This window comes from Saccopteryx bilineata, chromosome 4 (genome assembly GCF_036850765.1).
Source record: "Saccopteryx bilineata isolate mSacBil1 chromosome 4, mSacBil1_pri_phased_curated, whole genome shotgun sequence".
NCBI classification, from domain to species: Eukaryota; Metazoa; Chordata; class Mammalia; order Chiroptera; family Emballonuridae; genus Saccopteryx; species Saccopteryx bilineata.
The window spans coordinates 81,168,893-81,196,884 of NC_089493.1; the positions used below are offsets into that span (position 1 = coordinate 81,168,893).

The following is a 27,992-nucleotide window of genomic DNA, read 5'->3' on the forward strand; positions in this document are numbered from 1 at the left end:
ATGGGAATGCCCTGGATGTCACTGACCATCCTCTCCCCATATGAACTGGACACCTTCCTTGCTAAGTATTTATTTATTTTTATTTTTTTACAGAGAGGGAGTCAGAGAGAGGGACAGACAGGGACAGACAGACAGGAACAGAGAGATGAGAAGCATCAATCATTAGTTTTTCGTTGCACATTGCAACACCTTAATTGTTCATTGATTGCTTTCTTATTCGTGCTTGACCGCGGGCCTTCAGCAGACCGAATAACCCCTTGCTCAAGCCAGGGAGCTTGGGCTCAAGCTGGGGAGCTTTTTGCTCAAACCAGATGAGTCCTTGCTCAAGCTGGCGACCTCGGGGTCTCGAACCTGGGTTTTCCGCATCCCAGTCTGATGCTCTATCCACTGCGCCACCGCCCGGTCAGGCCCTTGCTAATTATTTAGACATCACCCTGTTATGTATGGAGATTAGGGAGGCTCTGAAGTACTGTAGTAATGTGATTCTAGTCCACATTTATTGAGGCAGATGCCTGTTCAGTGTTTTGTCATTTCTTCTTCATTTGTCATAATAGTCACCCTGGGAGGGAGGTGCCATGATATTTCCACTGCACAGGTTAAGAAAGAGAGGCTCGGGGACACTGACACTGTATGGTTTGGTCTGATTCTATCTAAATTACTAATCACCATTCTTCAGAGATGAATGGGGCACAGAAGTAGAATGGTTGGGAGGAAGGAAGAGCTGACCCAGGGCATGCTGTACTGAGGAGTGATGGAACAGTAGAGGCCAGAAGCTTTGAGTTTAGTGGGCGAATGGCGCTAGTGTTGACCAGATGAATTCAGAAGGATGAGGGGTTCTGAAGGATGAGATGAAGCTAGAAGGCTCCTGGATGCCCCTCAATCCTAGCAACACAGGGTGAGCCTTCATTCTCTCAGCAAGCAGTGCCAGTTGCTTGATACTGGGACCCTAGGCCAGTTTCTGCTGGTCAGCTTCCTAAGGGCATGACCCAAGGTAGTGAGGTGCTATCTTCACTGTGCACATATTTGGGGACCAGTTCCCAGGTCACCCACCAGGTGAGGAATGGAAACCCAAGAATTTCTGTCCAGGCAAGTGGCTCTGGCTACCACTGTGCTAAGTACTCCCATTCCCTGTCTTCTCTCCTCCCTCTGCTTTCCCCTACTTTCCCACTCTCCGCTTACCGACACTTACTGGCTTTAGTGAGCCCCACACACTGCAGGAATTAAGAGGAACTCCCAAATTAGAGCCTCACCACAATCACACACAAAAAGATGACAGGACACAGAGGAAATATTCCTTTTCTAAATCAATACAATTTCTCAAATTTATTTTTTTTCTTAAAGAAGTACTTCTAATCTCTGTCAAAAGGAAAGTGAGGAAAGGTCCTCCCTCCCTTGTAAACACTGAAATACAGATCTGAGAAACCAGGGTCGACACACACAAAAAGTGCATTTTACAAAATTATCAACTAAAATATATTTTACATGAATTATGCTTCCATTGAATTTCTATCAGCTGCATTTTCAGGTTCGAAAAAATATTTCCACATCTAAGAGATTTCAAAAGCATTTATGTTCTGGGCAGCAGACCCTGGGAGGAGGGGCCTTGCTCTCTCCTGCTGGGTGGGACTGGGCTCCTAGGTGGCAAGGACCCAGCACCCTGGGAATCAGCAGGCTCCATGACTGGCTCTTCAGAGCCCCAATTCTGCCAACCTCTCCCACTGCACAGCCCTCTTGGACCAATGCCTTTCTCCAAACAGCTTATTCCATACAAGGGAAACTGAGTCCCTTCTCTTCAGGTTTGGGATTGGGTTTTTCCCTTTGTAATGTCACCTGTGAAGCCTCTAGGTCTTCTCCACCTCAATGACCAAGCAGAAGCAGCCCAATTTTCTGAGGGACAGCACAGGGCCTGGGTTGCTGGGAGTGTCCTTAGGATTCACTTCCACCCCCTTCTCCGGACCCTACCTAACTGTCCTCACTCAGTTCCACCTCCTCAGCCTGCTGGGTCCATATGTGCCCCTGCCCCCAAGGATGTGCTCACAACCAGATTCCCAGTGCCAGGCCCAAGGCACACAGGGCTCTCTCCCTCTCTCCACCATGCTCCTCTTTGGTACAAATAGGAAAGAACTAGGTTGTTCCAGCCCCCTCACAGACAGCCCCAGGACCAGGGCCTCCTAGTCCTGGCAAGGACAACAGAGGGCTGAGTCTCCTAATCTACTCTGGGGAGCAGCTGAGAACAGGGCCCCTGGGCAACATGAACAAACAAAATTCGGTCCTTAGCTCCTAGAGTGAGTGGCTGCAGCTCAGCAGGTCTGTGGACTGATACAGTGTTGCTTCTCACTGGGATGTAATTTAGTGCAATCTACAAAAGACTAGGGTGAGGGTGGCAGGGCAAGGGGAGCCACAGCACTCCTTTGGTTTGATTTCAGGCGGGTGTGGCTTGAAGAGTCATGTGTGAAGTTCTGCAAGAGGTTTCCTAGAACCTCCAAGTGTAAGGCAAAAGGAAAAGTCTTCAATAAATCAGGTAGCAATTTTCCTTGCCCCCTGCCCCCATTCCCTCCCTGCTCCCTTTTGCCATCCCAGACTTGACAAACCCCATGTTGATCAGGTAACTTCAGGGAAGCCAGACCTGCTGGGTGGCCCCTCACCAGGAGGCGAACAGGAAGCTGACACCCATGACTGTGAAGGCCAGGTAACTTGTCCCCGCACCAGGGGCTACTGTAGGGGCAGAGGAGGAAAGCCAGGGAAAGGCCTCAAATCCAGGACGTCAATGCTTTGAAAGCCAGACTCTGGCTCTCTATGCCTCAAAGGAATGAGCTGGGAGCTGTGCTAGAATCTTAAAAAGGCTGGTCCCAGGCTGATGGGGAAGCAGCGGGTCACAGTGGGTGAGGTAAAGCTGGCTCCCATTACCCCTTGAAGGGTCCAAGGGAGGATAAAAAGGGCCTGTTGGGCCTGGTTCCTGAAGGACCTCTCCCTCCTCCCAGGGCCCCTACCACTCAGGCTTGACCCAGCCTCTGGGAAGACTGCTTCTTCAGGAGTCTCCACCAAGGGACTAGAGAGAAGTACTTGGGCCAAGCTGAGGGCTCTGATGCTTTTCTTATGTCCTGGCCTACCCTTCCCTCCCATAAGACCCAGAACCCATAGGGGCCCCTGCCCTTCCCCCAAGGGAACCATAGGCCAGCAACCTAGAGCCCCTGTGGCTCCCTTAACCAAGTGCTGTGCTTCAAGCTGTGCCCCCTGCCCTGAGCTCCACTTGCCTATAGGCAGCCCCAATGTGGGCAGGAGGAGGCTACTGAGGGTTTTTGAGGATGCGGCCATGGCGGAAGTCATAGACATGGCGGCAAAGAAACACCAGCTCAGGGTCCGTGTCCTCAGGTACTGTGCGGTGTGGCGGGGTGGAGTAGTCCGCGGAGGGGGGCACCAATGCTGTCTTTCGGCTGGGAAGGCCCTCGCCTCGGCGCTTGGCCATGGCACAGAATCTGTAGTGACACACCATTCACTGTCTTTATAAAAGCCACTTTACAGGAAGACCAATTCCTTCCCCACCCTGTTCAGAGAACTGGAAAGTCGCCTCCAACTCCCACATGGGCTGGTGCCGCCTCCATTCCTGTCCTGGGGGCTATGCCCTTTCTGCCAACTGCCAGGCTACCTTCTCTGTCACTGGGGAACCACACACGCCAAGGACTCCCCTCATGACCACTTGACAATTCTCCTTGTTTGATTTTCTCTGAAAGCAGTACTGTAACCACCCCCAATTCTATCCAACCACTCTGCCTCAGACAACAATTTTTTTCTTCTAAAAAAATCATATGGGCCCTGGCCGGTTGGCTCAGCAGTAGAGCGTCAGCCTGGCGTGCGGGGGACCGGGGTTCGATTCCCGGCCAGGGCACATAGGAGAGGCGCCCATTTGCTTCTCCACCCCCACCCCCTCCTTCCTCTCTGTCTCTCTCTTCCCCTCTCGCAGCTGGGGCTCTGTTGGAGCGGGGATGGCCCGGGCGCTGGGGATGGCTCCTTGGCCTCTGCCCCAGGTGCTTGGGTGGCTCTGGTCGCAACAGAGCGATGCCCCAGCGTCACCCCCTGGTGGGCAGAGCATTGCCCCCTGGTGGGCGTGCCGGGTGGATCCCGGTCAGGCGCATGCGGGAGTCTGTCTGACTGTCTCTTCCTGTTTCCAGCTTAAAAAAAAAAAAAAAAAATCATATGGCAGAGGCAGGCTGTAAGGAAGACATTTCTGGGATATCAGGCCCAGTGAGATCCTCTGGGGGATCATGGTTAAGCCCCAAATGGCCCTGAGGAGTCTGAGGGGAGGCTAGCCAGAGGCAAGGGCACCACCCACCTGCAGTACTCCGCAAAGGTCAGCACATAGCACTTCTCCTCAATGCAGGCCACACTGTTCTGGTCCTGATGTCTTGATGCAAAGACTTCATTCTGCAGAGGCTCAAGGGGAGAGAAGTGGAGATCAGTTACGGTGGTCAGAAGCATCTAACTCTAGGAGTCTGCTGAGAACTCCTAACCTGAGATCACTCCAGCTAGTGCTCAGAAAGCCAGGGACTTTCCCTGGAGTTTGAGCCTAACTGCTCACCTAGCACTCCACCTGGCATTCCTCTCATGTTCATTCCTGATTCTGTACTACTCTAGAGAAGCCAGGTGCCTCCTCCAGCCCCTGTCATAAAGTTTCCTAACCCCCACTGCCAGCCAGAGGAGGAGGGGGGTGTTGGTACACACCTGGCCGAAACGTCCCAGAGGAAAACAGTAAAAGCAGGCCTACGTTGGGGGGGATACCACACCTAGAAGGCATCACCACTCCTAGCACACCACTGGTACGGTGCTAAGGGGTGTTAGCAGCAGTCTTCCCACTCCCTCTCGTGTTACAGACAGCATCAAGGGGGGCTAGGTATGCCACTTCACTTCCCCTTTCCTGTCGACAGGAAGACACATTCTGGTACTCCCTGCCCACAAGGGCTCCCTTTGTAGACAAAGGTTACTACTCTGTTTCCCCGAAAATAAGACATCCCCTGAAAATAAGACCTAGTGTGTCTTTAGGAACAAAAATTATTATAAGACATTGTCTTATTTTGGGGGAAATGGTAGATTGTTGTACATGGAAATAGTCACAAGAAATTTCTTTTTGTTTTTTTGTATTTTTCTGAAGTTGGAAACGGGGAGGCAGTCAGACAGACTCCCGCATGTGCCCGACTGGGATCCACCCGGCATGCCCACCAGGGGGCGATGCTCTGCCCATCTGGGGCGTTGCTCTGTTACAACCAGAGCCATTCTAACGCCTGAGGCAGAGGCCACAGAGCCATCCTCAGCGCCCGGACCAACTTTGCTCCAATGGAGCCTCGGCTGCGGGAGGGGAAGAGAGACACAGAGGAAGGAGAGGGGGAGGAGTGGAGAAGCAGATGGGCGCCTCTCCTGTGTGCCCTGGCCGGGAATTGAACCCGGGACTCCTGCATGCCAGGCCGACACTCTACCACTGAGTCAACCGGCCAGGGTGTCACAAGAAATTCTTGATGGACTTCAGAGTTTGGCTGGTTATGCTGATGTTTGTGATGACATGACTACAGTATATTAATAAATGTTGATTTTTTGTTCAACAATAAATGTGAATTCTTGTTCATGGAAAATAAGACATCCCCTGAACATAAGACCTAGCGCATCTTTAGGAGCAAAAATTAATATAAGACACTGTCTTATTTTGGGGGAAAAACGGTATTCTCCTTAAATGAACTGGGCAGTGCTGGGGAAAAAGGCTAAAACCCAGGCCCTTCCCCAGATTCTCTGGTGTCCAAGGTGACAAATATAGGGACTTAACTACCCAGCTGCCCTCCCCATACCACCTTCCTGTGCCACTCCTGACTTCCCATCCCATCTGCCCGGTAGCTCACCTCATGCATGCTGGGACTGCGGCCTCCCTGTAAGTGCTCCGGTCTGTAATACCACAGGAGACTCATCATCAACTCTCCTGGGGGGATGAGAAAAGCAGTCACGGCTGGAGCTGGCAACCCCAGAGTTATTTAGACAGGCAGGCAGGCTGGCCACTTGCCCAGGAGGCTCATCCAAATTCAATGCTGGGCCAATCATCCAGGCTCTAGCCACCCATGTCCTCTGCCTCAGGCCAACCCTGGCATTCAATAGGCTAGAATGCTGTTAGCATAAAGGGAGAAGGGAGAAAAAGCAATGACAGGTGAGGAAGGAGGACAGGTGCCCAGATTCTGGTGGCTGAAAAAGTTAATGAGCTGATCCAACTGAAGCCACAAGGCTGTCTGCAGCCCTCAGTAGCAGACAGGTCCGGGCTGAGTGTAAGGCAGACTGTGCCAAAAACACAGGGAGACCAGTGCCAGGTCAAACTCCTGGCAGGGGGTACCTGATTCGGGGTTCTCCCAGAGAGCAGAGATCTTAGCCACATAAGGTGTGGATGTCTTTCGTGGGCCCGACTTAAGGAGGACAGTATCCCGGACTCGGATGGTCTCTCCATGCCGCTCTACCGCCTGGTAGCTCTTTCGAATGGCTGGTTCCGGTTCATCCTGTGCAACAAACCAATGACACAAACAGGCTTGTACTGTATGGCCGCACTCACAGTGAAGCAGGAAAGGGGGAGCGAAAGACGTCCTCTCGATACTTTCCTCATCGCAGTCGGACCACTAGGAGTGGGGATCTGCTGGAGCAGTTTGCATGCTGGCCCATTCCCCCTAAGCCTGGCTTTCAGGGACAGGATGGGGTGGGGAGTCTCCATGGTTGTATAAATGATGACGAACAGGAACAGGGGTAGGAAAGTGGCCTGAAGCTTCTGGGTCCGCTCTGACCACCATACCCCAACAGCTGACTCTCTTACTCCAAGCCCGTAGCACTAGGTAAGTCCTCAAGATTCCTAATAGGACAGTCTGGTTTTGACCCTTCAACCACCATTGCAAATGGCATAGTTTTGGGCAAGTTACTTAATTTACTTCTAAGCCTCAGTTTACTCATCTGTGAAACGAGGATAATTATAGGAATATGGGGCACGTACCTCACAGAGTAGTGGCGAGGATGAAAGCAGACAATGCATGCAAAGTACTTAGCTCAGTTCTGCCATCTAAGAGGTGCTCAATAAATTTATTTGACATTCTTTTCATTATACCAGAAGTTCCTATATCATTGATTTTCTCTATCTCTTCCCCCCCCCCAAAGTGAGAAGGGGGAGACAGACTCCTGCATGTGCCCAACCAACTGGGATCCACCCTGCATGCCCACCAGGGGACAATGCTCAGCCCCTCTGGGGCGTTGCTCCTCTGCAATCTGAGCCATTCTAGCACCTGAGGCAGAGGCCATGGAGCCATCCTCAGCGCCTAAGCCATTCTAGCGCCTGAGGCAGAGGCCATGGAGCCATCCTCAGCACCTGGGCCAACTTTGCTCTAATGGAGCCTTGGCTGCAAGAGGGGAAGAGAGAGATAGAAAGGAAAGAGAGGGGGAAGGGTGGGGAAGCATCTTTGTGCCCTGGCCAGGAATTGAACCCGGGACTTCCACAGGCCAGACCAATGCTCTACCGTGAGCCAACCGGCCAGGGCCCTTCTCTGCCTATCTCAGTTTGCCCTATACATACTTATCCAAAAAGCCTCCATGAAAGTCCTCCATTATAGCCTGACCAGGCAGTGGCACAGTGGCTAGAGCATCAGACTGGGACACGGAGGACCCAGGTTCAAGGCCCCAAGGTCACTGGCTTAAGTGTGGGCTCATAGATATAACCCCATGGTCGCTGCCTTGAGCCCAAAGGTCTCTGGCTTGAGCAAGGGGTCCCTCGCTCTGCTGTAGCCCCCAGTCAAGGCAGATATGAGAAAGCAATGAATGAACAGCTAAGGTGCCACAACAAAGAATCGATGCTTCTCATCTCTCTCCCTTCCCGTCTGTCTGTCCCTCTCTTTGACTCTATCTGTCAAAAAAAAAAAGTCCTTCATTTTAAAATCCACAATAGAAGGAACAGCATGAACAGAGGCAAAGACACTTCAGACAACTTCCCTGAGTCAGTGACAGAGATGGCAGCTGCCAGCTGTCTGTGTGCATCCCCTGACCTCCCCGAGGCACACAGTACAGGATCAGTAGGGATTAGGAGAGCAGGCTGGGCCAGCATGACTGGTTCCTGGAGCAAAAGTGAGCTGGAGCCCCTTGTAACCTTTCAGAGTAGCTAGAGCCAAGGTTCATGACACATACCTCACTGCAGGTCCTATGTCTCCACTGCCACCCTCTCTTTTCCCCATCAGTTAAGAGATGACACTCACCAAGACATAGACAGCCTTCTCACAGGCAGCCCCAACAGGTACCCAGCCGTTAGTGCGACGGCGGCGGCGGCGACGTGGGCGTGGGCGCCGGACACGTGATTGCTTGGGGTGGCTGGGTCTGCGGGCAGCCTTGCTCCTCACAGTGTGCCTACAGCTGGAACCTGTGCGCAGACCTGACTTAGAGCCACTAGGAGGCTTGGCGCTCTGAGGGCACGCACGGGCTACCGTCTGGGGCTCCGAGGTGGGTGTCTGAAGATGAGGGACGGGCTCTGCTGCAGGTGGCACACTGGGCACAGGGCATCCCAGGAGAGGGTGAGCAGGTGAGGCTGGATGGCCAGCTTCCAGAAGAGGAAATTCCAGCTGGCCCAGGGACCTGCAACCTTCCGGGAAAATTAAGAGAGGGGGTCAGGACAGGTAAGAACAAGCAGTTACCCTATCCTGACCTGTCTGCTTTTAAAGCCTACTCCTAGCTTAATTCTAAGTGTGAAACCGAAGACCGGTATGGTGGCAGGTGGGTCAGAGGCCTTTAAGGAGGACTGTCAAAGTAACTGGTCAAGAGTATTTTCTGACATTGGAGATTAGCCCACAGACATCTCATTCTTCCCTCCTAGCCTGAAAGAAGAGAGTGGGTAATTGGAACAGCTTCTCTAGCTCTGACTCAATCTTCTCTAAGGCTTCCACAGTGCTTAGGAGCAGGGGAGCAGGAATCAGCCCAGGATATGAATCCCAGACCTGCCACTTACTAGCTGTATGACCTCGAGCAAGGCACTTTACTTCTCAGAGCCTTGCAATAGAAATAGTAGTTGCAAATATCATGTCGTCTTGTCCTAGGTGTTTTTCTTATCAATGTCTTGACTTACCTCATCCTTACACCAACCCATGAGGAAAGTACCATTATTCCCGTTTTACAATTAAAGAAACAGAAACATGGCATAGTTACTGGCTTGTTCCATAGTCACATGGCTAAGGAAGAGGGGGAGAACATTTCACTCCAAGTCTGGCTCCACAGTCTATGCTCAATTACATGCCCTGTGGCCTCCCATCAGTAAAGCTGCTTTAGAACAGTGCCTGACACATACATAGTGCTTACTGGTGTCCACACCAAGCAGGGGTAAGAGCCTTGGGTCTTTCAGGTTAGGTGGCTAGCTTGACTTGGAAAAAAGCACAAAAGAGAATGAAAAGCCCAAGAAGAAGCTTGTTCTCATTTCTTAAGAGCTCCAACTCATGCCAGAAACTGAAACAACCAGTCTGGCCAGAGTCAACTGGTCTATAAAGTTGTTTTATAGACCCTAAAAGGGGTTGGCGAGGGGAGCCCTGGCTTCTCACTTCACCAGCAGCAGGACAGACTTGCCAGTCAGGATGGCTCTGGTCACCTTGTTTCTACCCAGGAGCCAAGCAGGGAGTCTGGAGAGGCATGTAGGACACTACTGCCAATTTGGGGAAGGGGAAAGAGAGGTCACTATGGGAGTGTCTCATCAGCTGCACCATGAGCCTCTCAGGTGCCTGGGTCTTGCCAGGAAGGCAGACACCAAAGCTACAGGCCCTGAGAGTGCTCTGTGGCAGGGAACTCTGTCGGTTCTTGGAGTGTGGCCACCCCGTCCACCCTTAGCAAGGTGACAATAAGTCTGGGTACTTCTTTTTTTCCCTCTTTTCCAAGTGAGAGACGAGAAAACATACAGACTTACACGTGTGCCCTGACCGGGATCCACCCTGCAACCCCGCTCTGGGACTGATGCTCTACCCATTTGGGGCCATGCTCACCAACTGAGCTATTTTTAGCACTGGAGGCGGAGGCTCCACGGAGCCATCCTCAGTGCCTGGCAAGCCATGGCTGCAGGAGGAGAGGGGAAGAGAGAGAGAAAGGAAGGGGTAGAGGGGGCAGGTGGAGAAGCAGATGGTAGCTTCTATATGCCCTGACTGGGAATCAAACCCTGGACATTCACATGCTAGGCTGACACTCTACCATTGAGCCAACTGGCCAGGGCCACTTCTTTTCAAAGCCTATATAGCCAAGGTAGAGCTGTTCCACTGCAGCTGGCACCATCTACTGGGCCTGAACCTGGCTGGCATGCAGATAGTCTGGGCTCCTGGAAAGTAAGGAATTCTAGCTTTCTTCAAGGAGGGCAGAAGGGACATGGGGACAACTTGGCAAAACCCCTAATTTCAATAAGTTTCTACTCAGAGTCTAAGATTGGAAATCCCAATGGGGAGGGAGGAGAGGTCCTTCCTTCCCTCTCTACCACCAAGTGCTACCTGCCAGGTCAAGAAATCTCTGTAGACAGTGGGGACAGCTGGGCTGCTAAAGGCTAAACATGGGCCCTGATCTAGGCTTGGGCACAAAACAAGGGAAGTCCTCTCTCAAAGCCCACTACCTCCCAAGGTAGCTAGACCCCAAGGAGCCCAAGGCCCACACTCCTGGGACACCATGTCTCAGACTCCCTGGTACATCCCACTTCCAGGAAGGCTTACCTGCTGCAAAAGGCATCTTGTAGGAACAGCCGCCACAGGTAGTGCCAATGTGGGTAAGAGAAGGGGACAACATTTCACAGATGCTGTAGACATTCACTTCAGCATCCTCGCTGGAGCAGTAGTGAGAGCCCCAGGGAGGGTGCTGAAAAGGGGTGCCCACAGGCACTGACCTTGGGGCCAACAGGAGCCCCTCGGTAGGTGCCACCACTGGCGACAGCTTGCCCTCAGGGAGCATGGGGCAGGGGGAGTAGCCCCCACACTGCAGCCCATCTTGGCTACAATACAGGTAGAAGCTGCCTAGCGCAGTGAGCTCAGGCCGACCACACAGGCCACTGTAGTCAGCGGGATTACCAGGCATCGGGAGGGGGGACAGCTGGGGTGCAGGAAAAGAGGGCTGATGCAGTTCCTGCTTGGGGGCAGGTGACTCCTCTCCTGGGCGCCCAGGCTCTGGCTTCAGGGCTGCCTGCCCACCCATCAGCAGAGGCAGGTGGGGGCGCAGCCCTAAGGGGCTCTCCAGACCCTTGCTTAGGGGCTGATAAGGTAGCTGGCTATGTGGCCCACAAGGTGTAGAAGATAGACATGACTCCTCGGGGCACCCTGGCCAGCTGGGTGGGTTTGCAGCCTCCCCAGAGCCAGCCCCCTGCCGGGCTTTGGGATAGTTCTTGCCATTGACTTTGGCCAACTTAGGCCTCAGGGCCTTCAGTGCTGGTGGTTCAGTAGAACGCCCTTCGGCTTCCGGGTGGGCACGAGGTGGCCGCAGTGGTAGCTCCCGCTCCTGGCTCAGCTTTAGGAAGGCAGCTGCATTCAGGCTGGCCAGTCTCTTGGGAGCTGGGTGACCATCTCGACAGGCACCTTCATCCGGTGCTGGCTCTGGGGACAGATCCCGACTTCCTCCTCCAAGGTCCCCCAGCCGGGGCCGCTTCTTGGAGGAAGACCAGCCCCCAGTAGCCCTGTCGCGGTCCCGGCTGTGGTGGGGGTCTGCCCCTCGACCACGGCGGCTGCCCGCTGGGCTGCTGGTGTCCTCCCGCTCCAGCAGCAGATTATTCAGGGCCTCAGCATTGAGGGAGGCCAGGCGCCGCTTGCGGGGCTGGGTGAGGCCAGTGTCCTCACTGGGTGGGGCCGGGCTGGGGGGCTTGGGCAGGTCAGGGGGCAGCTCATCAGCCTCATCTGCACTCCGTGGACCAGCCACATTCTCCAGGCGGGTCAGTAGCACTTTGCAGGCCTTGGGCTTCTCGGGAACCAAGGGGCGCTTACGAAGCGGGTAGTTCTTGCGGCGCCCTGTGAGATGTCCTGGGCTCTCAGGTATGCCTGATTCCACACCGTCTGCTCCTTGCTCCACATTGTTGCCTTCCATCTGCAGGGGCTCCCGGCGGCCAACAGGGCCCGAACTCATCATGGGAAGGGATTTCCTCCTAGTGTGGGTCATGGAGTACTTCCAATCTGCAGGACAGAAGGCAGGCGATGAGAGAAGCCCACCCTGGCCTGTCCTGCCTGCTTTTCCCCCTATGTGGGTCATCCAGCCACACCTATAGTAACTCTGACCTACCCTCACTCCATCTCCAGCCTAGATTTTCATGGGACCCCTCTTCCAGAGTGCAAAGGTCCAGTGAGGTCAGGCTACCAGCAGCTGTGCAAAAAAATGGCTGCCCATTCTTCTCTCAGTCTAGGGTCCTTCTTTAAACGAAGCCCCTCGAGGCATGCACAGAGCAACAGAAGCTCCAAGGGCAGAAGACAGGAGGCGCTAGAGACAAAGCTCTCTGTTCTATTTTTCTGCCACCAGATACTCATCTTAGGATGGAGCTTGAGCGGTGGGAGGCCATCTATTCCTTCAAAAATATTACCAACCCCCTCCCGCATGCTGGGGCTTCTAAGATGGACCATAGGAAGATAAGGAGATAGATGAACAGTGAGATGAGGAACCTGCCTGCTCGGCCACTTAGCACATACCTGCCTGCCGAGCACATACTGCAGGACAGCTATAACTCAAGTCTTGCTAGAAAAGCCCAGGAAGGGTGAAGACCTGACTTTGAGGAGCTGGTGGTCAGTGGAGGTCTCAGCCAGCCACAGAAGCCAGACTGACCCCGAGTCAGGAGGTTCCAGGGAAGGACAGCCTAAACAGTGCCAGAACCTGGGCAGGTACAGTGGTAAAGCCAGGGCCAGCACGTCTGGGTAGGAAACCCGGAGGCCACACACTAATGTAGTACGTCTTTAACACCTGCCCCCATCAGGCACTAAGAACTGAGGGGGAAAAGGTAGCAAGGAGAACTAACTGGAGGATAACTCATTAGTCCTGCCCTATTCCTCAGCTCTCCCACCTGGTAGGCAAGATACCAGGCAGGAGGCGGGAGGCAGGATGGGGAGTTTCAGGAAGCCCAGAGCCCCTGAAAGAAAATGCCCGACCAGGCATCATTCCCTAACTTTGTCAAACACTTTCCCCATCCCCAACATACCAGGGCAGCCTGGTTGGACCCTATTTTGAATGAGAGAGGCCAGAGCTGGGTACGCGCTAGAAGTTGGTACAGCCAAGGAAATGAAGAACATAGGTGGTCAGAGACTACTGAGCTGTTCACTCCTCACCTGCTTCCCAACCCAAAGCGAGGTACTGCCAAGTAAGGTGCCAGTCGAGGCACCCTGCGATCCCCTCCCCATCCAGCAGGTACAGGCTTTCCAGCTTAATTTTCCCACTGCCACTGCTATTTACACTCACTGTACTCCAGGAGCCAGAGTTTCTGCTGGGCCAGGATTTAACCCTGAAGGTCCCAGGCCTGAGCGCTCCCAGGGATTCTGGAACCCTTCCCAGCTAGCTCCAGTGGCCTTGGCCAGTGTGGCTGGGGTCACTGAGTACCTTCTCTCCAGAAACATGCTGCTCTAGATGAGGGCAGCTTGGGTGGCCTTCACTCCTGAGAAAGGATCGGAAAAACTGGAAAGAGGCAGCATGTCAGGGGTTGCACTGGCCCTAGAGTGGGACCTGCCACATTTAGAGACCAGACCCCAGGCATGATGCAGTCACAGGAGGCAAATTCACTCCTCAAGTACAGACTGGAGAGCTCCTGCTTCTAACCAGGGTGACCACTCACCCCTTTGCTCAGCATGCTGACAAGCAATGCATCCTTTCACTCTCAAAAGCAACCCAGTTATAACCTATCTGCCCTTTTCTCAAACACACAGCACCCCTGTGTCAGAGGTGGAGGAGCAGCAACAAGAATAAGCACATCTGTATTTCCTAGGAAAGCCTAGGCCCAGCCCTCTCTTATCCTGAGGGCCTTCCGTCTCCAGGAGCGAACAGAACATACAGCTAAGCAGGGGCAAAAGCCCCTCAACAGGCCCAAAGTTACCAGAGGAGTCAGGCTTGGGAATGGCTGAAGGCCAAGGCTAAAATCACCTAGGATTGTGGCCTTTAAGGACATGGAAAAGCACAGAACAAGGAGCGGGTGGATTGGAAAGAGGGAGTACAGAGAAGTGCTTTCAAGCCTGTAAAGCAAAAGAGCTCTTGGTAGCGAGTGACTGGTTTGCCCCTGCTTTTTCCCTGCCCTCCCCCCCAGGTTTTCTGGAGGACTGGCTGCATGGGAAGATGGTCCTGGGATTCTGGGACACTTGCTCCCTATTCAGTTTTTCCCTCTTAATATGCAAAAGGTTCCAAGCAGGGAGAGTTGGGGAGGGAAGCCTTCCACTTTCATGAGCCTGTCCCCAGAACGTGGGAATTTGTTCCCTGTTGAATATCCCTCTCTTTACCTCCAGTCTCTCAGGGACACCCACTGTTACCCCCACCCCACCCCTGTTGATGAGCTAGCAGGGAAGCCTTATCAAGCATAAGATCCTCCTCCTGCTAGCCTCCCTTGACTCTGCCAAATCCCAGTCAACCCCTAAAAACACCCAAGGTCATCAAAAGCACATTGTGAAACAACTCTTAGCTTGGCTTGCACGTGGTGCCCAAGGCTGCAGTGTCGCTCATCATCCTAAGAAGAGGCTGGGGTCTCTGTTGCCTACCTCACTGCACTCCAAACTGAGAAGAGCTCATGCTCTGAAGCTGGACATGCGAGAACACTGGCTGCAGCCCGCCCCAGGTTGAACTGGGTAGGTAGGGCTGGGTGGAGGGGACTCCCAGCCTGCAGGGGGTGGCCTAGCTCTTTGGGAAAAGATCCTGGAAAGCAGTAGGCTTGGTTCCCATTCCAGCTCTGCCAGTCCTCCTGCTGTCCTGCCCCTCCCACTCACACCAGTTCAACCAGGAACTATCACCACTGCCAACAGACAGGAGTGCTTGCGTTCTCTTAGCATCACTCTCTTCCCCTCTGGGAAGCCCTTCCTTCCAGGCACAGTAGTCCAGGCCCCTTCCGGAAAAGGTTCCTAGGAGGAATCCTCCAGGGCATGTTACTGCTCACCAACTCACGTCAAGCAAACTGTCACTGAAGAAAACCAGTCTCACTGTTCCCAACTCTGAAGAGCAAAAAGCCAGCTACCATGAAGGATAGTTGCCACTGGTAGTTTCTCCAAGCCAAAGACCAGCAAACTACATGTTGAACCGAAAATCAAAATATACTCTAAAGACAGCCAACGGGCCTTGTGAGCCCCAGGCACACCGGGTCTCAAAATCAAGATCGGGTCAGCTGGAGTGTCAAGGCAGGATCTGGGCCTCAGTGCTGCCCCAGCCTACCCAGGGCTGGGGGGAGTCATCCCCACAGAAACAGAAAGAAAGGGAGGGAGGCCTTGCCTTTTGCCCTCAAGCTGCAGGAGCACTGTGCCCCACCTCTCACTGGTACAGTGGAGCACACACAAGGTGTGTGCAAGGGAGGGTCACAGGCTTGGAGGAGTGTGGGTTGCGGACACCACTGAGGGGAAAACCAAGGTGGGGCCTGGACAGGCAGATTAAGCCCGATCTCTCCCGAAAGCAGAGGCTGGTCTCTGGCAGGAAGAGGTCCTGAGCCTTGGCCATGGCTCTCCCCTTACTTACCCAACTCTAGGCCACATCCCCTACCCCACCCCCCGACTCAGGGTTCTGCCCCACTGCCCTTCCTGAAACCATATCTACTATATTTTAAAGTTTGTTTTTCAGGCTTTTGTGTTTGTTCATCCATTTATTTATTTTTATTAAGTGAGAGGCAGAGAGACCCAGAGACAGACTCCTCCATGCACCCTGACTAGATCCATCCGGCAAGCAGCCTACAGGGGATGCTCTGCCCATTTGGGGCCCCTGCTCTGTTGCTCAGCAACAAGGCTACTTGGGTGCCCAATATGAGGTCATGAAGCCATCCTTAGTGCCCGGGGCCAACCTGCTCAAACCATTCGAGCCATGGCTGGGGGAGGAGAAGAGAAGGGGGGCAGAGGGGCAGAAGCAAGTGGGTGCTTCTCCTGTGTGCTTCAAGCTGGAATTGAAGCTGGGACTTCAACATACCGGGCCAACGCTCTACCACTGAGCCAACCAGCCAGGGCTTTTTTGGGGTTATTTTTAATGGGATAAAAGTATTCCAGGGGGTCTTAGGTAAGGACAGACCAGGTGGTCACCAGGGTAAAGGTCAAGAAGAGCCCTGACCCAAGCCTCCTCCCAATTATAACTAAAGCCACACAACTGGCACAGAATTAAATACTGTCCACCTCTGCAATCTCTCTTGGAATCATCTCCATCCTCCCCCAAAGGAGTAATACTTTCTCATGAGCACTTAGTTTCTTTAATCTTCTATCAGAGAAGAAAAGCAAGAGTTAAAGGCAGGCTCCTGTTCATTTTAATTTAGTTGATGTTATTTCATGGAGAAACAAAGGTGAAGCTGCTGAAATTCTTATGACCAAGCCAGGTAAAGAGAAGTGGCTGGTATCCCCAAGAGCTGGTAAAGTGGAAAGAATCAACCCGTTGAGTCAGGCAGACCTAGCTTTAAATGAAAGCTCTGCCCGCCCCTCAACTTCAGATTCCTCATATAAAAAGGATACACCAAAATGAATCTGATCATTAAGGATAACAGGGTCACTGCGCAGGAGCCTACAGGATAGGAACCAATATCCCTCCCCTCTTCCAGACCCACAGACAGAAGTGGACCTGCCCTGGGCCTGGGCAGTTCCCCACAGTAGGAGTCCAGCTTCCTCTGTGAGAAATCTGAAAACCCAAATGCACCTCAACTTTGTTCTCCGACTAGTCCACAAAAACACCCAAGTGCCAACCCCAGAGAAAGATGGAGATGCTGCTTCTTTCCTCTGCAGGACCCACTGTGGGGTGAATTGTGCGGGGTTCAGTTTACAACACAGCAAGAGGGCAGAAACGATATCCCTGAACAAAAGCTCCAGATCCCTGAGAAACAACTCTACAGTGAAAGTAAAGCTCCTCAGATTCTAAAGGCCCAGGGGACAGGGTCAGAGGGCTTGCTTTCTGCCAACCCCAGCCACCTGACTACTGCTTCACTGTGGGTACCCACAGAGAGAAGTCCCTGGCAGCTCAAACCCCAGGGTCGTCCACTCTCTGGTGCCCATTCAGCCTTTATCACTGCGGGCTCTCAATTCACTCTCAAATCAGATTGGGATCCTACAAACACCTGGGCAGGAAGCACGGAGCTGCCAACAAAGGGAACTGGCCTGACCCTCCTAGACACAGCTTGTTTTATAGACTGCTCTCAGGTCTGGCAGCCATCTGAGGAGCTGAACTTGTCCCCTGGAGGCACCAAGCCTATCTGCAGCCTGTCAGACCACCTGCTCCTCACACTTCACACTGGAGGCTCCCAGGAGATCCACCCCCATCCCCACATGGGGTCTGGGGTGCAGGTGGCCCTATCTTTGGCTACTTCTGTCCACTATGACCATCCCAGTGGGACAGCCCAGATGCACAGACCCAGAACTGCACCAAACTGTGTTCCGAACCATCACTTACTTCTGGTTCCAAATGCAAAGCCAGACATCCCAGCTCTTGTACTGTAAAGGAACACAAATCTTAGGGGGGAGGAAAGGGAGTTTTAACTCAGATTATAATAAAACAGGTTTTATATTAAAATTACAATTAAGTATACAACTGCAGGGGTGGGCAAAAGTAGATTTACAGTTGTTTGCATAAAAATATGAAAATTAATAAATAATACAAGAATAAACTTTCACATGCTCACAACTATAAACCTACTTTTGCCTACTCTGTATGTTAACAGTAGAGTTGGAATCTCCTCCTCCCTGGAACTGCCAGGGCCCTAGTCTTAGGGCAAGGTCCTTCCTACAGGTAGTGGGCTGAGAGAGAGAGACAGTGTACCATTTGGATCTAGAAGTCAATATATACACACAGACCCCAGAGCTACGACAGTGGGCAGATAGCATTGTATTTTAATCATACCATAGTGCTCTCCTTTAAGAAACTCTAACCTGACAAATTAGAAGATAATCAAGTACAATACAAAACTAGTCGTTACAACTTTCTTTAAAGGCACGTACTCCTACTTAAAGCAATCTGCCTTTCCCTAGCTATTTCCCAATGCACAGCTCCTATGTGCCTGTGGTAAACCTATAGCTGCAAATGTGGGTCCAGCTATGCCAAAGCACCTGAGGCTCATTCCCAGGCACATGGCACCTCTGTGACCTTTGCTCAGTCAGCCAACATTTACTGGCCCCTTGCCATGGCTCAACACAGCAGAGACAAAACTCACATGGTGCTGGAAGCCACTTGTGCTGCTGTTAATCCCAGAGGGCTAGTCAATGAACTAAACTTCCCTGAGCCTTGCTTTCCTCATCTATAGAGCAAAGGTGTTATGAGGATCAAGTTAAATAAGAATGTGTCAAGTGCCTAGCAGAGTGCCTGGTATACAAAAGGTGCTCAACACAAGCTCATTCTTTCCCCCTACATTTCAAGTATGAGAATCCTTGGGTTACAACACAGTTCTGTTCCTATGTCAGGAATGTAACCCAAATTTTGGTGTAAGTCGAAACACACCCTAGCCTAAGTCACCTACCTATCCTAACACAGTTGTAAAATCATATTCTAGATCAAGGGTCTCAAACTCGCGGCCCGTCGAACAATTTTGTGCGGCCCGCAGACTAATCCACAGGCTTACTTAATTTTATCCAAAATATTTTGAACTTCGTGGATTAGTCTGCAGGCCGCATGCAGCCCGCGGGCTGCAAGTTTGAGACCCCTGTTCTAGATCATAAAAACACTACTAAGCCACAGAAAAAGGAAAAGGACATAAGTATATTGTACTCTACACTGTACAGTAGTAACAGGAAAAAATGACAAAATATGACTGTAAAATAAAGTACAATGCTAATGGTGTAAGCTGAAATACCCGGGTCTCATTTTATTAAAGTTGTTTTTGGGAATGAGCGTCCAAAACTCTTCAAAAGACTGTCATACCCCGAGGACCCTTGTATTAGGTAGTGCTGAAGAAAAATGCAAAAAAAGCCTAAAAAACTGAAGCTTTGGGATGGTAGGAAGACAAAGGACAGGAGTGTGCCAGGGGCTACAATGAAGTGCTCAGAACTTAGTGAGGAGAGCTCTTCTCGCTCAAGGCAGCTTCACAGACAAAAAAAAAGCAAGAGTCTTGAGGCAGGAGACACTGCACCTTCCTCTAGACTCAGACCTACTGGCTCCAGGTAGACTTATTTCAAGCTGGGGACAAGGGAGCTTCAGGCTAAGGCTTCCTCAGATCCTCCCATCCAGACTCAGCAGTGCCCAGGCTGAGCCAGAAGCAAATCTCCTCCTAAAGCAAGACCCATTTGCTCTGGGAAGTTAACAATGTGGGATAAATAAAACAAATAGGGTTGGGTTCCCCAGAGCTCAGCAACAGTCCCTCAGCAGAATCAGGTGGCAACCTCATGTTACTACTACACCATTCTTCAAAAAACACAATAGCACCAGTCTGCTCCAGGCCCGTGCCCAGGAGTGGCAATGAGTAGGTGTTGGTTCAACCACTAGGACACGCCAGGAACCAGCAACTTAAGAGTCTAAGATGGCCTGCAAAGACTGGAGGTGCTATCTCTTGTCCTGAACAGAAGAAACTGGCCAGCCAGGCAGAGATGGGAGCTCTTCCCTCAGGCTCCCCAGCAGGTGTTAACCACCTGAACGAACTAGCCATGAGGAACAAGACCCAACAACCTGTTAAATGAATGAAGAGCTGGCTGCCCACCGGTCCCACCCCATGTAATATTTCTACCCTAGCCAGAGGTCGGCAAACTCATTAGTCAACAGAGCCAAATATCAACAGTACAACGATGGAAATATCTTTTGAGAGCCAAATTTTTTAAACTTAAACTATATAGGTAGGTACATTGTTATTAACTTAATTAAGGTACTCCTAAATTGGCCTTTGCTAAAAACGTCCTCAATCTGAGAGCCGCGGTTTGCCAACCACTGCCCTAGACTAATGGCATCACTTGGAGGCCAGGAAAGGAAACTCAGAACCCAAACTCTCCCGCATCCCTGGGAAGCCACTCTGCCTCTTCAATGTAATAATCCACAGTCCAACAGGGCTACTTCAGGAAATTTCTCATATTTACACAGCACAACCCTCTTTCACTACCATCCTCTTTCTTCTCTTTCCCAACCTGCCCAAACTACCTCAGGAAAACAGTCCTCTCGTTCACTTCTTACCCCAAACCATCAAGAGAGCATGGGTGGTACTAAAGACACAGTTCTATCAAGAAAAAGAATGTCACGAATATTAAGGTTAACTCAGCAGCAAAGAACCAGAGTTAGCATGATCAGTCCCCAAGTCCCCTAAGTGAGCAGGGCAGAGAATTCTTGATCCACCACAGAGGCTTCCAGTCTAACAGGATGGTTCATATTTGTCAAAGCACTTACTTTGAACCTGGCATCACCCTAAGCACACTGCATTCACTCTCATTTATCCTCACAACCACCTCACCAGATAATTATCATCATCCCATCCAAAAAAGGAGAAAATAGTGGTACAGAAAAGCAAATTCTTTTACCTCTCTGTACACACCATTGCAACACACTGCTGGGTCACAGACCAACATCAACATCAACCTGCACACTCAATTTTGTTCTTCTGTGTTGTTTTAATTATTGGCATCAACACATTATTAGTTTTTCCTGACTTTTCATCACAAAGGAATTGAAGACATATTCTAATTAAATGGCACTGGTGAGCTGGCCAGAGAATACAAACATAATTTTACAAATTTTTCTACAAAGAAGTCTGATCAAAATTTCCAATAAATTTTTTTTTTTTTTTTTTTTTTTTTGTATTTTTCTGAAGCTGGAAACGGGGAAAGACAGTCAGACAGACTCCCGCATGCGCCCCACCAGGATCCACTCCGCACGCCCACCAGGAGGCGTCGCTCTGTTGCGACCAGAGCCACTCTAGCGCCTGGGGCAGAGGCCAAGGAGCCATCCCCAGCGCCCCGGACATCTTTGCTCCAATGGAGCCTCACTGCGGAAAGGGAAGAGAGAGACAGAGAGGAAGGAGAGGGGGAGGGGTGGAGAAGCAGATGGGCGCTTCTCCTGTGTGCCCTGGCCGGGAATCGAACCCAGGACTTCTGCACGCCAGGCCGACGCTCTACCACTGAGCCAACCAGCCAGGGCCTCCAATAAATTCTTATATGCACTTTTGAAAACAAACCCATTTAACATCCTACAAAGGAGTAAAGGCTTCAAAGGCATGCCGTCTTGATTTTTACAGTAAATCCAGAAGTCTATAGGCCCCCACCCCCCATCTAGCCACACCTCTTTAATCAGGTGCAATATCCTCCCCCTCCAGCCCAAATTATAATAAAGACTGAAATTTGGTCAAACAGCCACTTTAGTGTTTGAAGACACAGTAACTGCCCCCTTAGGGGGCAGAATAAATCTAAGTCCTTTCAATTTTCTCAAAGATCACCTCTTATAGTCATTTCATCAATTTTATAATTCTTTTTTACATTCTATCCAAACTGTATGAACCTCTCTCGGTACACACCAGGGGATGCCCCTCACTTCTGAGGGGGATCTATAGTGAAATGTTAATCCTCCCTTCCGGCATACTTGTCAGGATATCCTGGCATCAAGCAGCACCTGAACACCTTTCCTGTGATTTCTATAAAGATTCTCTAAAAATTGATAATTCATCTCTACACCACTTGGCCAAATAAGTGTGATTAATAAACTGAACTTCCCCCCAAACATTTCAGATGGGTAGCTGCAGTGGCAGAAAGGCCTAAGCGTGGGCCACCTCCTCCTCTTTAGGCAGGAAACTGAAAGCTGCCTCTAGAGAGTGGGGGGGATGGAAAGACACTGGAGATGGACTGGAAGTAGGAGCAGTCAGCACCACTCCAGTGACATCCCACGGTCACAAAAAGCAGAACTGCAACAGGACCTGTTTCCTTAACTGAGGACAGGGGAAGCACCTTGCCCCCTCTCAAAGCCACTAGAAAAACTGATGTAAGAAAGATGTAGACTCGAAGTATCTGCCTGCATCCACCCTTTTAACTAAGAAGAGTCACCTGTCATTTTTTCATTCAGGTAACTTGGTCATAGCGCCTTAGAAAAAATTACCACTTCACATCTTAGAAAGGCTAAGAGCCAAACCCATTCTTTTATTCCTGGTGGATCGTGTCTACAGAGGATCTCAAGGATAGTGTTATTTTATCTTTTTGTGTGGCAGGGGGACACTGAATCAGCTGAATAACCAACCAACCTTGCAGGATGATTAGGAAAAATAGAATCTGAATGAAAATCCTTCCGAGGATACAACACAGCGTCCTGGACATGACTGCCCTAAGTAAGGCCTGCTCACCAAACCCACAGTCCTCTAGTCCCCAGTTTCCAGACAGAGTCGCCTAGTGCAGGTCCCACTGGTGCTCAGTTCTTCATGTGGACCGGCGCAGGCCCTCTGCAGCCTCCTGGCTGCCACCTCTCTTCCTCCACCTCCCTGCTAGCTGGTTTGCTGCTCATCAGTGGTAGTACCAGGAGTTGGGCAGGGTAAACATAAAGGAACTGAAATTCAAACCAGTCCATTTTACTCCAGTTAGGTGTCTCCCATAAAACCAGGCCCGATTTCATCCAGGTCCTCTGTCTCCTGTTCCAAGGAGGTCAAAGAAGCACCAAGGGTCAGGAGCTGCAGAACCACAGACCCCAGGTGTCAAAGCCTGTCCTTCCAATCATCACAAGCCCTTGACTATGCTCGGTATTCTCCATCTTTTCAGGGTTAACAGGTACTTTTAGCCATGAGTTGGCTCATCAAGTGAAGGTCAGGGACCTGCAGAGCAGAAGTGCTAGATCGACTCTGAGTATTGAAACACACTCACTCTCCTTGTCTCTCCAAAGTCTCCAGCACAAGGCAAGTTCACAAAGGAAGTAAGTCCTGCCAGACTGTGCAAGCAAATTCCCATAAATACTTAGGCAGGGGTAGTACTGCTTATGTAAAATGCTTCCCCATTGAGAGATGCGGCTTTATTTACATTCTTCACTACCCATTCATAAAAAGGAGGCCCTTTAATGTTGGGGCTGTCAGTGTAATGCTCCATAAACCTGGCAGCTTCGGCTGGCAGCATTAGTTCAACTCAGGCTACTTCTTAAGTCCAGAGACTTTTTTCCCCTTATGATGTTTTTTTTCTTTTTAATGACTCACCTTGCGACAGGGTGCTGAGGCCAGATGTTACTTGAAGCAAGGCCAAGAGGAATAAGAATAGATAAAATAAAAACACACAAGTCCTCCTGAATGCTGGGACAGAGGTAAGGAGAAGTGGAAACTGAAAATCCCCACAGAACTCCAATGTGAAGGAAGTATATTGGCAGGCTAAATTCCTTCTAGGTTTACTGTTCCTTTATGGATGTCAAAATGCTCCCCAACTTATTACCCCCTACCCCCACATACCAGAGAAGGTATGGAGGAGATTTTTTTAATTCCAAAGTAAAAGCTAGAAGAGGGCTTCCTGGTTTTTAACTTGCATGGTGGATGAATTAAAAAAGACGTAAATTTTCTCTGCTTCTTCAAGGAAGTGTTTCAGGGTTTGCTGGATCTAGACGGGGCAAACCACAGAAAGGGCAAAAGAACTACGTTCTAGGACACACAGCAGAAATGGCCTGAGCAGCTAAGAGAGCCCAGGAGCTGCATTCTGAGGTAGCTTGTTTCCTGCTACATTAGAAGCAAGGAGGAGAGAAGTAGTAGGGATTTTTTTTAATTGACGGAGTGGTCTACATCGCCATGGCAACTGTGAGGGGTGGCCTTCCAGCTTAGAAGGGAAATGCTGGTCCATTAATCATCAAACTGGGGCACAAAAGGGAGGTCTGGGGGAAAGGGGATAGATGCAGAATTCATTTTTTCACTGTCTAGACTCAAACCAGTCACCAGTTCTCATTCCCATTTCCCCATGGTCCAGGGTTGACAGTAAACAAAAAAGTTCTGAGCTGGAATCATAGCTCTCCTTTCTGATGGGTCCAGAGTGGGGGTGATCATGCCTTCCATGTCAGTGATGCCCCTATAAATACCTCTTCCAACACCAGTCCCTAAAGTCCCATCCATGGGTCAGACCCAGGAATCTTTTTCTTTTCTACTCTCAGAACCTTGTTTTCTCCCTTATTTATACCCAGGATTAAGAAGAGATAAAACATATGGGTTCATTTAGCATGAAAACAAGGAAAATTGCTTAAGAGCAGCAAAGCCGTATGGAGAGAATGGCCTGGTAGGGTAGGAGAAAAACAGGATTATAGGCTTTTCCCCATTCATGCCTACATGATACCATATAAGCAATCCACAGGGCAGATTCACCAGCATGAATATCAGAAAAAGCTAAATTTCATTTGTCCCTATGCTAAAGCACCTCGAATATACTCCTTCTATATACCTTTGACAGAAAAGGTTGGAAACCACAAAGGATTCCATACTGAGCGTTTCTGGGGATGGGAAGACTTTCCGTTCCTACCCAACTAAGCTGTCAACTGCATCTATCCATTCAACAAAAATGTGTATAGCACTCAACCAGAAATCCTGCAATATATTCTCTCTCTCTCTCTCTCTCTCTCTCTCACACACACACACACACACACACACACGTTTAACACTCAGTGTTGGCCTGGGGTGATCTGAGAGACAAAGAGAAGAAGGATGGGGTTCATATGGGAGGAGAGGAAGGCAAGGGGCTCCTCACCAGCTACAACTGGGGAAAGCAGCAGGAGCAAAAATGCAGAGAGACAACTGCACGGCTAGGGTAGTAGAGTCAAGGGAAACTGTCTGGAATCAGTCTGCAGGAAAAGGGGAGCCACTGCAAGTCTTTGGTTAGGGGAGTGACATGGAGAAGTAGTGCTTTAGGAAGAATGATACAGCAGCCCTGTACAGACTGGGTCAGAAAGACCAAAAGCAGCAGGAGGAAAAAGGAGGCCAAGACAACAGCACAGGCTTCATACAGGGACAGCAGGGCAACAGAAAGAAAGAAAAAGAGGACAATAGAAAAAAAGAGAGACCTCTTCACTGTCTAACCTCTCCAGAGCAAACCCTCCCAAATACTTGACTGATGTGAGACCCCTGCCAGATAAGAACTTATCTAAGAGAAAAACCACTATTGTTGTTGTTCAAATTTTTTTATTTATTGATTTTAGTGAGAGAGGAAGGGAGTGGGGGAAAGAGAGACAGAGACAGGAATATCAATCTATTCCTATATGTGCCCTGACCAGGGATCGAACCAGCAACCTCTGTGCTTCAGGACAATGCTCTACCAACTGAGCTACTCGGCCAGGACAGAAAAACCACTGCTTTGACTATTAATTCCCTTTACATCCAGTGGCCAGACTAGGTCACTTCTTACTGCCACCAAAAGAAACCACATACTGTGTAGCCCAAGAGGGCACAAGGGCCTCAATCATTCTCTGAATTTTAGACATACAATTAAATTATCTCAGAACAAACTTCAGTCTCCTGCATGAGGTAATACAACTCATAACCACAAGCCTCAACTCCACTCAAGCTGGGGTCTAGACCCTCCTGGGGAGGATGGAGAGTAGCCATAAATTAACTCCATGTCCATACCAAGCAAGGCTGACAGGCAGCTTTCCCAGAGTGAGATTACAGCCAACCACAACTGGGAGTAGCTCTTAACCAACAGGTAGGTAGGTACCTGAGGTTGGACTGAAACCCAGATTCTCAGCAGAAGTCTGCCTTCTAAAAAGCCTCAGTATCCCTGTCTTTGTGCTCCCAACTCTTCCATTTGGGAGTCATATGATGGGACACAGGAGCTGAGTGGATTTTTAGAAATGGAAAAACAGTATCTGGCTTAGAGCTGGTCACTGGTGGAGTTAGAAAAACTCGCAGCTTAAGCCACTGGTTCCCATGTCCTCCTGCTGACCAAGTACAAGGGTGTCCCTCCAGGACATGTGGTCCTTCAGGGGCCCTTTTCAGGAAAACATGGGGATGGAGAAGGTAGGAAATAAAGTTCCTCAGATAGCACACACTAAAAGGATAAGCCTTTTAAATTTAATCATTAAATTTCTGCCTGGATTTATAAACTAAGCTTTTCATTTCCTTATGTGGGTACCTTCTCTGGCTACACAAAAGTGCTGAAAGCAGCTGTAGATGGATTGCTGGAGCACATCTGGAGGATGACTCTGAGTCCACAATCCAACCAATCTCTGTCCTCTCAAAACTGTGGCAATGGGCAACTGGGAGATGTCCCAGGTGGTATTAAACCTCTGCCCGTGGGCAGACTGCTTGCTGAAACCCCTCATTCCTGAAAGCTTCTAGAGTGTTTCACCAGACTGTCGCCTGGGTGAGTTCACCAACCCGGTCGTTACCAGCCAGGCCCACCGCATGCACTTCTTTCTCTACCCGTGTGCCCCTCCACCCTGGCCGGGTCGACCCCACTCTTCCCAGAAGCGCGAGGCGATCCGCGGCTGGAGCGGTGAACTAGTGCCACAGCTCCTCTCGGCGGGCGCCCTGGCCCCCGCAATCCCCGGGGCAGAGTCCGGCCCTGTCGCCCGCCACTGGGGGTGGGTGGCTCGGACCCGCTCCCCTCCCCGACGCCACCACCTGCGCCCGCCCCGGCGCCGCCTTTGTCCGGCGCTTCACCGCCGAGCGGGCCCCTCGGGCCCGACTTGACCCGGCCCCAGAGGAGCGGCGGCGAGGCGGGCAGGCAGGACCAGGCCGAGCCGCGAGCACGGGGTCCCGCTGTCACTTGGAGGCGGTCTGACAACTTCGATCCCTCCGCCCCACCTCGGACTCTGCACGGTCCCCCCTCCCCCGGCCTCCTGCGGCCCACACTCGCTTCTCGAACCGGTTCCCTTCCGTCTTCTGCGCCTCCCTCCCTTCCTCTCAATCTGATCGGGTCTACACTACCCCCCGCCCCCGCTCCCCTATCCCCCAACCAGCAATAACCGGTCAGTGCCCAGCGCGGGAGAGCGCCCCTCACCCTAAACGGGCATTCCCGCGGCGCCGCCCCCGGCCTCGGCCCTCGCTTCGGGGACCGCGATGGGGGAGGGGGCTCGACAGTGGGGAGTGTAAAGGGGGCGCGGCGGTGGGGGGAACCGTGGCCTTGCCGCCCGCGCACTCGGAGGCGAACAGGCTACGCCGCGGCGAGGAAACAACCAGCGTCCTCCCGCCCTCCGCGGCCCGGGACGCCCGCGCCGCCGCCGCACGGCCGAGCTGCCACCCTGCGGCCGCCACCCACCCCGCCCCCGGCCATCGAAGCGAGGGGCCCCCGGGGGGCTGTCACCTCTAGGTTTGCCGCGCTCACCGATGGCGGGGCCGTGGCGCCGGACTCGAGGGAGGGAGGCGCCGCGAGCGAGCGGGTGGCCGCACCTGCTTCGCGTCGTCCGTCCGTCCGTCCCTTCCCGGGCTGGCGGGGGCGGCGGCGCGGCGCGCTCGGTGGGGCGCTCTGACGGGCGGCCGGTCCTCTCCCCTTCACTCGTCTGCCTCCCTCGCTCGCTCCTTCCTGCTCGCTCGCCCCTTTCCTCCTACTCGATCCCGGCCCTTAGCTCACCGGGACGGCGGCGAGGACGGAGCAGCTCTGGGCGCCCGCAGGCCCCAGCCGGGCTGGAATCCGGCGGCTAGAACCCCCCGGGGGCGCTCAATTCCCGGGCTCCACGCTGCTGCGTCAGCGCCTCCTCCTGGGGGCCGGGGCCGGGCGGGCGGAGCGGGGGCTGCGGCCGGGCGGGGCCGTCGGTGGGGCGGGCGCGCCGGGGCGGGCGGACGGTGAGGGCCGGACGGGCGGGGCGGGCGGCCGGACGGCGGGGGCCGGGCTCCGGGATCCGCTACGCCGCTCGCGGTTCCTCCACAAACTCCCCAAGAGCGGAGCCTCCGCCACCCTCCTTCCTGCTTCCTCGTCCCCAGCCAATCAGCGAAGCGCCCCTCGGACAGCTCCGCCAATCAGCCGCCCCGCCCTGCGCTAGCC

At 52.0% G+C, this 27,992-nt stretch overlaps 1 protein-coding gene across 5 annotated transcripts; it reads right to left on the reverse strand.

Annotated features, from left to right (window-relative positions):
* Positions 1-1,291: 1,291 nt before the first annotated feature.
* On the reverse strand, positions 1,292-27,846 carry BAHD1 (bromo adjacent homology domain containing 1). 5 transcript variants are annotated; one of them, XM_066277099.1, is made up of 7 exons: positions 27,582-27,846; positions 10,719-12,158; positions 8,250-8,629; positions 6,362-6,521; positions 5,883-5,959; positions 4,331-4,431; positions 1,292-3,476 (listed from the first exon to the last, which is right to left on the reverse strand). In XM_066277099.1, exons 2-7 carry the CDS (start codon positions 12,142-12,144, stop codon positions 3,287-3,289), a joined length of 2,334 nt encoding a protein of 777 aa, XP_066133196.1. In that variant the 5' UTR covers positions 12,145-12,158; positions 27,582-27,846; the 3' UTR covers positions 1,292-3,286. The 5 variants fall into 5 exon arrangements, with proteins under 5 accessions (XP_066133196.1, XP_066133194.1, XP_066133192.1 ...); XM_066277097.1 differs by having other exon boundaries at positions 27,401-27,846; XM_066277095.1 differs by having other exon boundaries at positions 27,336-27,846.
* Between the last annotated feature and the right edge of the window lie 146 nt (positions 27,847-27,992).